At 41.1% G+C, this 15313-nt stretch overlaps 1 protein-coding gene across 1 annotated transcript; it reads right to left on the bottom strand.

Annotated features, from left to right (window-relative positions):
- Nucleotides 1-6160: 6160 nt before the first annotated feature.
- Nucleotides 6161-7603, bottom strand: LOC121745957. The gene has a single exon (XM_042139907.1). The coding sequence runs from the start codon at nt 7601-7603 to the stop codon at nt 6161-6163; it is 1443 nt and encodes a 480-aa protein (XP_041995841.1).
- Between the last annotated feature and the right edge of the window lie 7710 nt (nt 7604-15313).

Below are 15313 nucleotides of genomic sequence, written 5' to 3'. Positions count from 1 at the left end.
TACTTTCGCATCAAGGCTTCGATAGTTCTGTTGACGAAATGAGTTCCTTGATCAGAGATAATAGCCCGTGGCACCCCGTATCGGGCAAATATGTTCCATTTCAAGAACTTTGCCACTTCTCTGGACTCACACATCCTAGTTGCCTTCGCCTCGATCCATTTGGACACATAGTCCACTGCCACCAGTATGTAGAGATTGCCTTCAGACGCAGGAAAGGGTCCGATGAAGTCGATTCCCCATACATCAAATATTTCACAGACAATAATGGGGATATGAGGCATCTCATCTCTTGTAGATATCCCTCCAGTAAGCTGGCATCGAGGGCACCTTTTGCAGAATTCGTAAGCATCTTTATGGATGGAAGGCCAGTAAAACCCACTATCAAGTATTTTCCTTGCTGTCTTCTTCGGTCCAAAGTGGCCACCGCAAGCTAGTGCGTGGCAGTGGATTATCACATCTTCCTGCTCCCATTCGGGTATACAGCGTCGGATTACTTGATCTGCCCCCATTTTCCATAGGTAAGGATCGTCCCAATAGAAGTACCGGGAATCGCTTTTAAGCTTCAACTTTTACGCCCTTGTAATCTCATCACCCCCAGGCAGCTCTCCTGTTACCAAGTAGTTGGCCATGTCAGCAAACCATGGCTCCTTCTGCGTGTGTTGTTCCTTGCTTCCTTGCTCAGCTTGATCAACCCCTTCCACTTGGTTGACCCACTGACATTCAGACGTTGTCTTGACCAGATATAGGTGTTCCTCAAGGAAGGCATCTGAAATGGCCTCTCCGTTATCGTCTTGCAAAATTTGGCTTAGGTGATCAGCCACTTTGTTCTCGCATCCCTTTTTATCCACTGCTTCCCAATCAAACTCCTGTAAGAGGAGTACCCATGTGATCAATCGCGGCTTCGATTCCTTCTTCGTCAAGAGGTATTTGATGGCTGCATGGTCCGTATACACTATCACTTTAGACCCTAACAGGTAAGGTCTGAACTTCTCGAATGCGAAGACCACCGATAGCATCATCTTCTCGGTCACGTCATAGTTCCTTTGTTCCTGATTTAGAGTTTTGGAAGCATAGAAAATGACGTAACTCTTTCCTTCGATCTTCTGACCTAATACTGCCCCCACAACATAGTCACTAGCATCGCACATCACCTCAAAGGGGTGATTCCCGTCGGGGGCACGTATTATTGGAGAGCCTAGGGGTGGGAAATTATACCGAAATACCATAATACCGGACTTACCGTACCGGAAAAATACCGAAAATACCAATTTTTCGGTATACCGCAGTTTCCGGTACGGTATGATATCGTACCGCAGTGTTTCGGTACGGTAACGGTATCAATTTTTCTATACCGCGGTATGCCGGTATACTATGGTATACCGAAACTTCGGTATATACTGAATCCACGGTATACCGGTATACCGTGGTATACCGGTATACCGATAGATTATTATATATATATATATATATATATATATATATATATATAGGGGAGCGTTATTCTCCTTTTCACATCTTAGATCATTTTTCCTTCTTAATATTACGCATTAGATCTAAGGCATCAACGGATCAGATTGATTCTATAAAACTGGTTCCGTGTTGCATTATAGAAGGTGGCTGTATGCATTACAGGGTTATTATTGACATTTGACGGAAAAGTAACTGCCACATTTTGGTATCTGCGAATAAAGCACCACATGGTCACGAGTAATGCATATAATTGACTATATAATGCACAATATGTGAACTGCAATGCATACGAATAAGATGTACCATGTTATGATGTTTGGACACACGTTTCTTGTTTCCCCTAAGGGTTTAATAAGCTTAGGGGCTAGGGTATAGTACGTAGACACGTATGTAATCTTCACATGGTAACGAGTAATGGATATAATTGACTATGTAATGCACAATTTGTGAACTGCAATGCATACGAACAAGATGTGCTGTGTTATGATGTTTGACACACGTTTCTTGTTTCCCCTAAGGGTTAATAAGCTTAGGGGCTAGGGTATAGTACGTACGCATTAATAACAAATTATAAAACGATACGAATAATTCACCAAATTGTCACGAGTAATGGATGTTATTAACTATATAATGCACAATATGTGAACTGCAATGCATACGAATAAGATGTACCATGTTATGATGTTTGACACACGTTTCTTGTTTCCCCTAAGGGTTTAATAAGCTTAGGGGCTAGGGTATAGTACGTAGACATTACTAACAAATTGTTGTTATTGGAATATACGTATGTGCATTATTTGGTTTAGGTAGTGCATTATGTAGCTGTTAATTGTCATTATCTCAGTATATTATGCATTATTAGAGGTATTGTGTATATGGGTTAATCAACGGATTGAAGATTACATACGTGCATTTAGTAATGTCTACGTACTATACCCTAGCCCCTAAGCTTATTAAACCCTTAGGGGAAACAAGAAACGTGTGTCAAACATCATAACATGGTACATCTTATTCGTATGCATTGCAGTTCACATATTGTGCATTATATAGTTAATAACATCCATTACTCGTGACAATTTGGTGAATTATTCGTATCGTTTTATAATTTGTTATTAATGCGTACGTACTATACCCTAGCCCCTAAGCTTATTAAACCCTTAGGGGAAACAAGAAATGTGTGTCAAACATCATAACACAGCACATCTTGTTCGTATGCATTGCAGTTCACAAACTGTGCATTATATAGTCAATTATATCCATTACTCGTTACCATGTGAAGATTACATACATGTCTACGTACTATACCCTAGCCCCTAAGCTTATTAAACCCTTAGGGGAAACAAGAAACGTGTGTCAAACATCATAACACAGCACATTTTTTTCGTATACATTGCAGTTCACATATTGTGCATTATATAGGCAATTATATGCATTACTCGTGAACATGTGGTCCATTATTCGTAGCGGTTTCCAGCCATTATTAGATTACTATTGTACCCTCATAATGCACAAAATAGGACAAATAATGCAACACGGGATTAATTACCCAATGTTGATCTTGACCGTCCATTTCTCTAATCTAATGGCTGATATTAAGAAGGAAAACGGAGGAAATATAGGAAAAGGAAATGAATACATCCCTATATATATATATATATATATATATATATATATATATATATATATATATTAAATATGTTGTAATATATATATATATATATATTACATTTATATATATATTATAATAAAAAAATTTAATACATCAATTAATACAATAAAATTAAACATTCAAATGATAATTTATTCAAACAAATTCAAAATTAACCTGAATTATTTTTTTATCAACTCATCCTATTAAATATAATAAACACAATAGCACATAACACCGAAAGAAGATTGGAAATACGATATCGGGAATATGTTTCAACAGAGCACATTTGAAAGAATTTGTATTAACTCACACCATTTAGTATATGATTCTTTGTGTAATGTCATATTCCAAATATACAAAGTAATTAAAAATTTTGTTTTATTCTTCGTCCCACTTCATAAAATGTCAATTAAAAAATGTGCAGCTGAAAAAGAATCAAATCGTTTAATTAGTGTTTAATTCATTGTATGTTATCTTATTTTATATACTACTTAAATTGAAGGATGAATAAATAGGATACTGATCAGTCATTCTTAATCTTAAAGAGAAATAAATGTCCAATTTAAATTACTAACTAGTGTCACGCCCGTGCGATGCACGGGTCATTTTAATTTCTTCATATTTATTTCATTTTGCGAAATAAAAGTTGTGAAATGATAAACAAAAGAATATTCGACATCCTCTTACTTTGGATTATACGTTTTCAATCACATTAACCCCACATAGACACAAGAGTGTGTTTAAATGCTACTTTTTCTTAAAAATGTCAATACGATCACATTAAAATTTCAACACATATTTGTGTTGACATTTTAATAAACTGTCTTGACATTTAAATATCAGACTTAAAATTAAAAAGCATTTTAAATCTGTGAAAATATGAATTAACTGTTCAGTTATAACTGTAGGAGCAAGTTTACGTTGCAATAATTTAATATTGCACTGGTGAGACACTTTCTAGTCGAGATTCATTTCATTGCAATATAGCGACCCTATACACTAAAAACCCAAACCTTGAAACCTAAATCCTAAACCCTTAACTTTAAAATATACTCATCATAACCAACAAATGAGCCAAATTTTGATATATGTTGAATTTTAGTATTTTCACATTAAAAAAATATTATTTGCTAGTATTTTAAAAATTTATTCAAATCAAAGGAAGACCGTGCCTTGTTAATATTTTTGAGAATTTGTATGCATGTTTATAATGATAGATTGAAATTAAAGCCTAGGGGGAAAAAATTGAATCTTTATTTCATTACACTTGTAAATCTATTTGGAGATTTTATTTATAAGACCAATTATTACTACTATCGGTCTAAATAGCCAAAAATAATCAATAAGTACCTTCATTTTATCATTAACCACGATTATGGGATAAAATTTTGAATATATGTAATCAAAATAATTCATAAATATATATTAAAAGATACTTAAAGATCAACTTCATCGGCAACAACAAATATAATATGATACTTGATAACATGCTAACCAAAATATAAAATTGAATAGAGTGATGGACGAATTACCGATAGCAAAAAATAATGAACAATCGAGAAACCAATTAGTAAATGAACAAATCAAGAAACCAATTATTTTTCGGTATACCGTTACCGTTACCATACCGTTATTACGGTATACCGTATTTTTACAGTATACCGAAACACGGTACGGTATACCGTAATAACGGTATGGTAACGGTATCAAAAAATATCATACCGAATTTCCGGTATACCGGAATTTCGGTATACCGAAAATTCGGTACGGTATCGGTATTGAATTTTGTCATACCGTACTTTCCGGTACGGTATGCGGTATGGCACAGTCGGTACGGTATACCGTACCGACCCACCCCTAGGAGAGCCTATCAATCGGTCTTTCAGAAATTGGAACGCGGCTTTGCAGTCATCTGAGAATTCAAACTCCACATCGTTCTGGAGAAGTCTCGTCAGAGGCTGGGCTATTTTCCCGAAATCTATGATGAATCTTCTATAGAACCCAGCATGCCCCAAAAAGGCTCTGATCTCCTTCTGGTTGGTGGGGTATGGGAGCTTTGCAATGATCGCTACTTTTGATAGGTCGACCTCGATTCCCCTGCTTGACACTACATGTCCCAAGACTATTCCTTCAGTAACCATAAAATGACATTTCTCGAAATTCAGAACCAAGTCCTTCTGGCGGCATCTTTCTAAAACCCTGTTTAGGCTATACAGCCCTTGATCGAAATTGTCCCATAGACAGTAAAGTCGTCCATGAATATCTCAATGCAGTCTTCCAACAGGTCGGAGAAAATGCTCATCATGCATCTCTGGAAAGTGCCCGGGGCATTACAGAGGCCAAATGGCATCCTCCTGTAAGTGTAAGTGCCAAAGGGGCAGGTGAACGTCGTCTTCTCTTGGTCATCTGGATTTACAGCAATCTGGAAATAACCACTATAACCATCCAGAAAGTTGAAGTACTGTTTCCCTTCCAATTTCTCCAACATTTGATCAATGAACGGTAGAGGGAAGTGATCATTCTTCGTAGCTTGATTCAGCTTCCTATAATCTATGCACATTCTCCACCCAGTCACTGGCCTTGTCGGGATTAATTTGTTTTTTTCGTTTTTTACTGGGCTGACTCAGTTACTGTCAGGAATGGAATAGATAATCCCGATCGAAACCAACTTGACAATTTCCTTCAGCACCTCTTCCCTCATGTTGGGGTTGAGTTTCCGTTGTTGGTCGCGGTATGGCTTGACTCCTTCCTCCAGTCGTATGTGATGCATACATAAGTCTGGGCTGATGCCCACCAAATCTTTCAGCTTCCAGCCAATAGCCTTCTGATTTCTTCTTAATACTTCCAGCAATTTGTCTTCCTGCCCCTGGGTCAAGTGGCTGTTGATGATAACGGGCAGTGCTTCGCCCTCACCTAGGTAGGCGTACTTTAGATGTGCTGGAAGGGGTTTCAATTCCTTTGCGGGCTTTGGCTCTTCATTGGGTAGAGGGTTCTCTGCTGCTTCTTTTTCCAGTGGCTTGCCTTGATCAAGCTGTTTCGCTAAGCTAGACACTTGGTTGTCCCACTTGACCCAGCTGGCCTCGGGCGCTCGCAAAAATCCGTTATCACTTTTACGATGGCCTGGTCGTCCATCTCTCCAACTTTCATGGTATCATACCACTCTTCTACTTCTTTTTCGACCTCCTTATCTGCAGCGGAGTCAGTGAACTGTCTCTTTAAGAATTCTTCTTCCAAATACTCCTGTACCAAGGGCTCAGTGACATCTATGGAGTATACGTTCTCGCCGTCAGCTGGCTTCTTCATGGCTTCATCAATATTGAACGTGTACTGCTCTCCTTTGAAATCCAGGCTTATCATCCCATTTCGGACGTCTATAATAGTGTTGGTTGTGGACAGGAACGGTCGTCCTAATAGGACTCCACTCGACTCCTTTGCTGCGGGTTCCGTCATCTTGATTACAAAAAAATCAGCTGGGTATAGAAAGTTATTCACCTTAACAATCACGTCTTCTAGGATTCCCTCTGGGTGAATACACGATCTGTCGGCCAACTGTATCATTATGTCTGTATCGATGAGCTTGGTCGCTTCCAACTTCTGATAGATGGAGTATGGTAGAACGTTGATTGATGCCCCTAAGTCGCACATAGCGTGCTCCACCTGGATATCTCTGATAGAAATAGGGAGTGTGAACATTCCAGGATCAGTCTTCTTGGAGGGAAGGTCGCTTCTCTGGATCACGGCAGAGACGTTCTCATCTGTAATTAGTCTCCCTTCCTCATTGACCTTCCCTGCCAGGTAGTCCTTAATGAACTTGCTGATCGGGGGCATTTTTAACGCCGTCAAGAGCGGTACCTTCATCTCCACGCCCTTGAACATACTTGCCACATCGATTGTGGCATCCCTCTTCCTTGTCACCATTCCACGGTACGGATAAGGCTTAACCCTTTCAGTTTCCGCTTTCTGACTTTCTTCCGAGGCTTCACCTCCCACCTTCTCCTTGCCCTTTTCTCTCACTTGATCCACTCTACTGGATTCTTCCTCTTCCTCACGGCTTGGTCCAGAACCAGTTGCTGGAGATATCGCAGGATGGATGTGGCCTTGGTAGACTTTCCCCGACCTCAGGGATACTTCACTAATATTCACACGACCAGGTGGTTGCGTAGTGGTTTCATTTCCCTTCAACTCGCCCACCGACACTGCAACTTGGGAGAGTTGTTTTGTCAGCATCTCCAACGTCGCCCGCTGCTCCTTCTGAGCCTCCTGGATTTCCCGCATCGCATCATGTGGATGGTGCGGTACCAACATATCTCCGTGGCCATCGTTGGGGTGTCGGTTGTATCTTTGATTCGGTGGTCCCCCACTATAGTTGGCCTGCGGGTAGTCAGATTGCCCGTAATGTTCTTGCTGATATCTCGGCTGGTTGTACTGTTGATTTCCAGGGTGCTGTTTTCCCCGTAGGTGAGGTGGGATGTAGCTGACCATCAGGTTGTTTGGCTGCCTTCCCTGGTTGCTAAACTGAGGGCCTTGCTGTTTGTACCCTCAGTTTCCCTCCGGTTGTCTGCTTGACCAGTTAGGTTGTCCTCCACTGGACCAGTTTCCTTGAGGTACGTTCTGTATTCTGTTCCCTCCAGTGTTTGGTCTATCCTGGATCCGTGCAGGCCAGTTGGGTCGTCCTTCGGAGGGTTGTACTTGCTGGGTTGATAACTGGAACGGTTGGCTTTGATTCTGATCAGTCCATCAAAAATTGGGGTGGTCCCTCCATGGAGCATCTCTCTGCTTCCCCTGGATCCAGTTGCCATTTGCGTTCCAGTGGCCAACGACATTCACCTGAGCTTGCGGTTCTACCTCAGGGGAAACTCACAATAGTAGTAATGATGCTCTTCTGGTGGGGACGGTTGCGGCACATACTACGTTTCCTTTGGTGCAGGTGGTGGAGGTGGTTTGGCTTTCTCTACTGCCTCCAGCAGTTTCTTTTCCATCTGCTCAAATCGAGTCTCCAACTTTTCATCATTGCGCGCCTCTGCTTCATGCACTGCCCCTCTCCTATACTGCCCTCGAGACGTCTCATACGACAGCTTAGCCTCGATCAGCCTCTCCAGTATATTTTTGGCTTGGCTGAATGCGGTCTTTGAGAAATCTCCTTGAGCTGCGAGGTTGAGATCATTCTTGCTATCCACAGTGAGTCCGCCATAAAAGATCGAGTAGATCTCCCGCTCCCCCAGCTTGTGATTGGGGCATGCTTGAAGCAAACCTTGGAATCTGTCCCAGTACTGGCCGAGAGGCTCATCGTACTCCTGCCTAGCCTCTGTAATCTCCCTTTTCAGGGCACTTGTTTTCGATGCTGGGAAAAATCGATCTAGGAATATCATGCGGAATTCAGCCCAGGTACTGATGGATCCTTCTGGCCACCTTGACAGCCAGACACCCGCATCGCCCTTCAAAACGAAGGGAATAGCCTTGAGCCTATAATCTTCGGATGTGGATCCAGCCGGCACGGGCTGAATATCACAGTATCGGCAGAATTGCTCCAGAAAAGCGTATAGACACTCCTTCGAAAGACCGTAAAAGTGGGACAAAACGGCCAGTACTCCCGATTAGATCGCGATGGTCCGCATCCCAGGAGTAGCGGCAATGGCATATGTGGGCTCCTTCTCATCATGAGCGTGCAGAGAGCCAATTCATGAGTCGTCAACGATGAGGGCCATCTCTGCTTGTTCGAGTGGTGGTGGTTGTTTGTTCTGTTCAGCGGCTGCTGAGGCTTCTAATGCTGCTGTGTAACGAGTGGTGACGACGCCGGCTTCCTGGACCCTCCAATGAGCATTAGTCACTCTGTATAGAAAGAGATGATTCCAGTGTCCACTGCGTTGTATGAGAAAACAAAGAAATAAGATTATATACACCCACGCACTACGCACAAACATAAAGTACCACCATGCTTCCCCGTCAACGGCGCCATTTTGGAAGGCCTCGAGAGGGGCGCGAATTCGGACCAAGTTATATTGAAGATAACCGAACCGATTGGATCAGTTAGCAAATATCATTGCCACTTGATTGATTCGAACTCGCTCTCGCTCGTTTCCTACCAATGTAATTTGTAAACTCCCAATTTTGCACTACTTTAACAGTAAAGCGGCAAGTTCAGGGTTGATCCCCCAGAGAAGTTGGTGTGTCGAGTGTGTGAGTAGTGAACAGGGGGGTTGACTGCTGCCACGCTTTAACTTGAGAGTTTTTAACTACTATTTGTACTCTAGACATAATTAAATTTTGCTAACTTGATCAAATGAACTTTAACTACTGGGTCAAGTGAATTACACGTGACAGCGGAAAAGTAAATGTGCGGATTAAAATAAAACACTTCGATTAAAATTAAACTAAGTACAACGTAAATTTGAAACTAAGTTAAATCTTCGGAAAATAAGAAAGCAAGTAAAACCGAGAAGAATCTCGGCGGGTAATTTAGGAATACGCCGACAGATAACAAGTATTCTGCAGCGCTTCTTTGATTGCCCTTTCTAACTATGCACTACTTTATCTAAGCTAAGCTATTCTAGAGAACTGGACTAAGCTAAACTAAGCTAAACTAGACGGAAAGTAAAGGATCCGTTTTTCTTTATGTGGTGCACATCCTCTATTTATAAGCTCGACTCGGCCTCCAGCTGGATAACGATCTTGACAGGGAATATTCACTCATGTTGAGAATGATCGACTCATGGATTGCTACTGGTTCTTCTTCTAGAATCTATGATGCTTTTCAGTAACAAATACGTGACTCAGCTTCGTCTTTGCGTCTCATGTATCAGCACGTGTCCCCTTCTAGAACGTTGTCCTTGATAACAGATTGTTGCGCACCATCCAGCTCATAGCCTCGCATGTCCTTCTTCTGATACCCAGTGGTCTCCTCCTTAACTGCTTGACTACTCCCCTTGATCAACTTCCCCGATTTTTGGCCTTTTATCGCCTTTTGTACATGCTTGATCAGTTCGGCCTTGCTGCCTTGGTCAAGCGGCATTTCTGCACAATTAACACTTGTTTTGCGCGATAAACCGATCAAGTAGTACACATTTTATCCTTAAACCGATGCATGAAATGAGCCTTATCCGTCTTCCCTTCAATCTATGTTTTTAGATTATTCTATCATGTGTAACTAAACTCATATGATTCTAAGGATGTGTTAGTAACTTTTATTGGTTTATACAATTCCTATTTCTATTTAACATACGTTTTGTTCTTACTTTGTTTCTTTCTTAAGTTGTTCCATAATACTTCACGTTTGAGTGACACATTCGGTTATGATTTAATATAACTTGCTACATAATCGTGAGAGGAGGTTGGCGAGTTAGATCCACTTAATAGACACTACAATTAGCTTCCTTTAAAACGACACTGTTAATTGAGACTGAGGACTTTTTAAGGGTTTGTTTCTTCCTTTAAAATGGCACTGTTTATTGTTCTTGGTTTTCAAAAATTCCCAAAACTTTCGGTTCTCTAAATAGTAATCGAGTTTTAGTAGAAGATAGATAGTCTGTGTTTGTTTTCCCCGATGATTTAGTTTAGAATATTTTTAATAGAATTTGAACAAGAAAATACCACAAACAACAAATAAAAGAACACATATGAAATCAATATGTGATTACACAAAATATATTTAAAGAAAGGAGTATATACTACGACAATCGTTATTAAACTAGGTTTAAGTTATAATTAAATATAATATTGTATGAGTATAGACTGTGTTAACCCCCTTGGGCCCACTGGTGGATCCACCTCGAGTGGATCGGTTGGTTCCACTTTTAGTGGTTCCTTCGGATCCTTTAATGGATCGAGTGCTGGGGCCTTCGGGTCTCACACGAATGTTGGGGCCTTCGGGTATCACGCGGGTGCTAGTTCTTTTGGGGATAGTACGATCATGGCGGGCTCTATGCCCAACATGAATGGTGGGGGCTCTATGCCCAACCACTTTGTTGGCTCCTTCGGGGGCAACGGAATTGGTTCCTTCCATGGACCAAGTTCGGCACCTTTGGCACTAAGAATGATGCCACCTGCCGAGAAGCCACCAAAGTTTGGAGGATCTGACTTCAAAAGGTGGTACCAAAAGATGTTGTTCTACTTAACAACATTGGGCGTCGCCAACTTCCTCACGGAAAACGAACCGCCCTCGCCAAGCGATCAAGAGACTAGGCTCGAAGTCATGGCGGACTATGATGCTTTGAGAAAAGGGGATTATCTATGTAAAAAATTTATTTTAAGTGCATTAGATGATAGCCTCTACAATGTATACTCCAATGTAACCACATCTAAACAAATGTGGGAAAGCCTAGAAAAGAAGTATAGCATAGATAATGCTGCAGGTAATGAACAAGTTGTAGCATCCAAGTTTATGGACTACAAGATGGTCGACTCTCGACCCATCATGGAGCAAGTCCAAGAGCTCCAAATGATCATCCACGCATTAGTGGCTGAAGGGATGACCTTGCCCGATAAATTCCTAAGGTGTACGATCATCGACAAGCTTCCTCCTAGTTGGAAGGACTTCAAGAGCTATCTCAAGCACAAGCGAAAGCAGATGACCCTTGAAGACTTGATCGTGAAATTGCGCATTGAGGCTGATGTGCGCAAAAGCGACCAAAAGGCTAAGGGCTTCACCCCACTTGAAGCCAAAGCCAATCTGTTAGAGCGGGGCAGTCCCTCCAACAAACGCCCTCGCCCAAATCGTCCAAGTGACAAAGAGAAGGGAAAGCAGCCTACAAAGAAGTTTGAAGGCGATTGCTACAAATGTGGCAAACCGGGCCACTTTGCAAAGGACTACCGCAGCAAGAAGAAGAGGTCGGCTGCCCATGTCGTTGAGAAGGAGTTTTAAGGACTGGGATGAAAACGACCTCATTGTTGTGGTCACTGAAGAAGTTAACCTTGTTGACAACAAGGGTGGCTGGTACATCGACACCGGCGCTACTGCTCATGTCTGCTCAGATAGAAGCAAGTTTGCCTCCTACACTGCTGTTGAAGGGAGGAAGATCAACATGGGGAATCAAGCATCGTCCGAAGTCCTCGGCATTGGCAATGTGATTCTCATGATGACGTCTGGCGTCACTATCACTTTGAAGGATGTGCTGCATGTCCCGGACATCCGCAAGAACCTAGTGTCAGGATCAATAGTAGTTAATAAGGGGTTTAAACTTGTATTTGAGTCTGATAAGTTTGCATTGTACAAGTTTGGAAAATCCCTCGGAAAAGGTTATGTAACCAATGGGCTTTTCAAGCTTAGTGTAGCAACTCGCAGTGTTGCAAAGCCGTTGGCTAATAATAATAAAGCATCTACTTCCTCTTACTTGACTGAGTGTTCAAATTTGTGGCATTGTAGATTGGGACATGTAAATTCAAAAGCCATTAAAAGATTAGTGAATTTAGATTTACTAAAGACTAATGAAGTGGATACCCAAGATAAATGTGAAATTTGTCTTGAAGCAAAAATGACTAAGTTGTCGTTTCACTCGGTTGAACGAAGCACAAAACCCCTTGAATTAATTCATTTGGACGTATGTGATTTAAAGATGGTGCAAACTAGAGGTGGTAAAAAGTACTTTATCACTTTCATAGATGATTGCACAAACTATTGCTATATTTATCTTTTAAGAAGTAAAGATGAAGCAATAGAAGCGTTCAAAAATTATAAGAACGAAGTCGAGAATCAACTTGGTTGTAAAATCAAAACGATTCGAAGCGATAGAGGAGGCGAATATGTAGCCCCGTTTGAGGAGTTATGCAACGCAAGTGGTATAATTCATCAAACAACTGCTCCATATTCACCACAATCTAATGGTGTCGCAGAACGCAAGAATCGAACTCTAAAAGAGATGATGAATGCACTGTTTCTGACTTCAGGATTACCACATAACATGTGGGGGGAAGCTGCATTGACAGCCAACTATATCTTGAATAAAATCCCTCTCAAAGGAAAAGATGTTACTCCTTATGAGTTGTGGAAGGAAATGAAGCCATCCTACAAATATCTCAAAGTGTGGGGGTATTTGGCAAAGGTGATGGTTTCTCCGCCCAAAGAAGTTACAATCGGACCTAAGACGGTTGATTGCATCTTCATTGGATATGCACTTAATATTAGTGCATATCGATTTGTTGTTCACAAGTATGAAATATCGACTATTACAGTAGGAACAACGATTGAGTCAAGGAATGTTGTATTTCTCGAAAATACATTTCCTTGCAAAGACAAGGAAAAAGTCTTAACCAATTCTGAGACAAGAATTGAAGAGGAAGCCACTAGTTCTAAATCAGCGGATGAGGAACCTGAATCGCGCAAGCGTGCAAGGCCCGATCCAAAGGATACAGTACTAAGACGTGGAACTAGAGTCAGAACACCAAAAACATTTGGTCCTGACTACATTGTTTTTATGTTAGATGAAGAACCAACATCTATAAAAGTAGCCTTCAATGGCCCAAACGGGCTACATTGGAGAGAAGCTGTTCAAAGCGAAATTGACTCAATTTTGCTAAACCACACTTGGGTGTTGGTAGATCTACCTGAAGGTGCGAAACCTCTAGGTTGCAAATGGGTACTTAAAAGGAAATTTAAGGTCGATGGAACAGTGGATAAGTATAAAGCCCGACTAGTAGTAAAGGACTAGTATTAAAGGGTTTTAAACAAAAGGAAGGACATGACTTCTTCGATACCTATTCACCTGTAACAAGGATTACATCTATCCGAGTGCTTCTCGCTATTGCTGCATTGCACAATCTTGAGATTCATCAAATGGATGTAAAGACAGTGTTTCTAAATGGTGAATTAGAAGATGAAATTTATATGGAGCAACCCGAAGGGTTTGTAGTACCTGGACAAGAGAAAAAGGTATGCAAGCTTGTAAAGTCTCTATATGGATTGAAACAAGCGCCATTGCAATGGCACTTGAAGTTTGATAATATGATGTTATCAAATGGGTTCAAAATCAACGAGTGCGACAAATGTGTCTACATCAAGAGCACTAATAACGGTCATGTTATAGTGTGTCTATACGTTGATGATATGTTAATCTTGGGTAGCAACACTCAAGTAATTAACGATACAAAGGCCATGTTAAAGAGAAACTTTGACATGAAAGACATGGGTCTAGCCGATGTAATTCTTGGAATGAAGATTCTAAGAACGTCTGATGGAATCATCTTAACACAATCACATTATGTTGAGAAGATATTGAATAAATTCAAAGCCAATGATGGCGCGCCGGTTAAGACTCCAATTGAACTCGACGTTCACTTGAGCAAGAACAAAGGCGAGCCCGTTGCACAAGAAGAGTATGCATGGGTCATCGGATGCATTATGTACTTGACTAATTGCACTCGACCTGACATTCCTTGTGCCGTGAACAAGTTGATTCGTTACACGAGCAATCCAAGCAAGGAGCATTGGAAAGCTCTTGTGAGGGTTTTGAGATATTTAAAACATACTCAAATCATGAGATACACTTCTCGAGATACCCCCGGTACTTGAAGGGTACTGTGATGCAAATTGGATATCCGACAATAGAGACTCACTTTCAACAAGTGGATACGTCTTTACTATTGGGGGTGGTGCTGTATCGTGGAAATCCACAAAACAGACATGTATAGCCCGATCAACAATGGAATCGGAGTTCATTGCCTTAGATAAGGTTGGTGAGGAAGCCGAGTGGCTTAAGAACTTCCTTGAAGATATTCCATATTGGTCTAAGCCAGTGTCACCAGTGCTGATCCACTACGATAGCCAAGCCGCTATTGGAAGGGCAAACAATGATTTCTATAATGGTAAGTCTCGACATATACGTCGATGACATAACACCGTGAGACATTTGATCACAACAGGAGTGATTACAATTGACTATGTGAAGTCAATAGATAATCTAGCAGATCCGCTAACCAAAGGGTTAAACCTTGATCAAATGAATAAGTTGCTAGAGGGAATGGGTTTGAAACCCACAAATTAAAGAATTGTCATAGTGGTAACCCAACCATGATGACTGGAGATCCCAAGAACTTGGTTCAATGGGAAAACTAAGCTATGAGAGTTCATGAGAAACACTCAACTATATCTATTCCCTAAAGAGCAATAGAGTGTTGGAGACTTGCCTAGTGGTAAAGGATAAGTCTATGACTTTTAATGGTTCTTAAGGATCTCAAAGAGATGGAGTTCTCAAAGAGACCAAG

Source organism: Salvia splendens, chromosome 8 (genome assembly GCF_004379255.2).
Source record: "Salvia splendens isolate huo1 chromosome 8, SspV2, whole genome shotgun sequence".
Taxonomy (NCBI): domain Eukaryota; kingdom Viridiplantae; phylum Streptophyta; class Magnoliopsida; order Lamiales; family Lamiaceae; genus Salvia; species Salvia splendens.
The sequence above is the reverse complement of the archived record's forward strand: the minus strand, read 5'-3'. Positions and strand labels throughout refer to the sequence as shown.

Excerpts from the sequence above, each read along its gene's own strand:
- LOC121745957 (XM_042139907.1), bottom strand. The coding sequence starts at position 7,603 with ATGGTCAGCTACATCCCACCTCACCTACGGGGAAAACAGCACCCTGGA.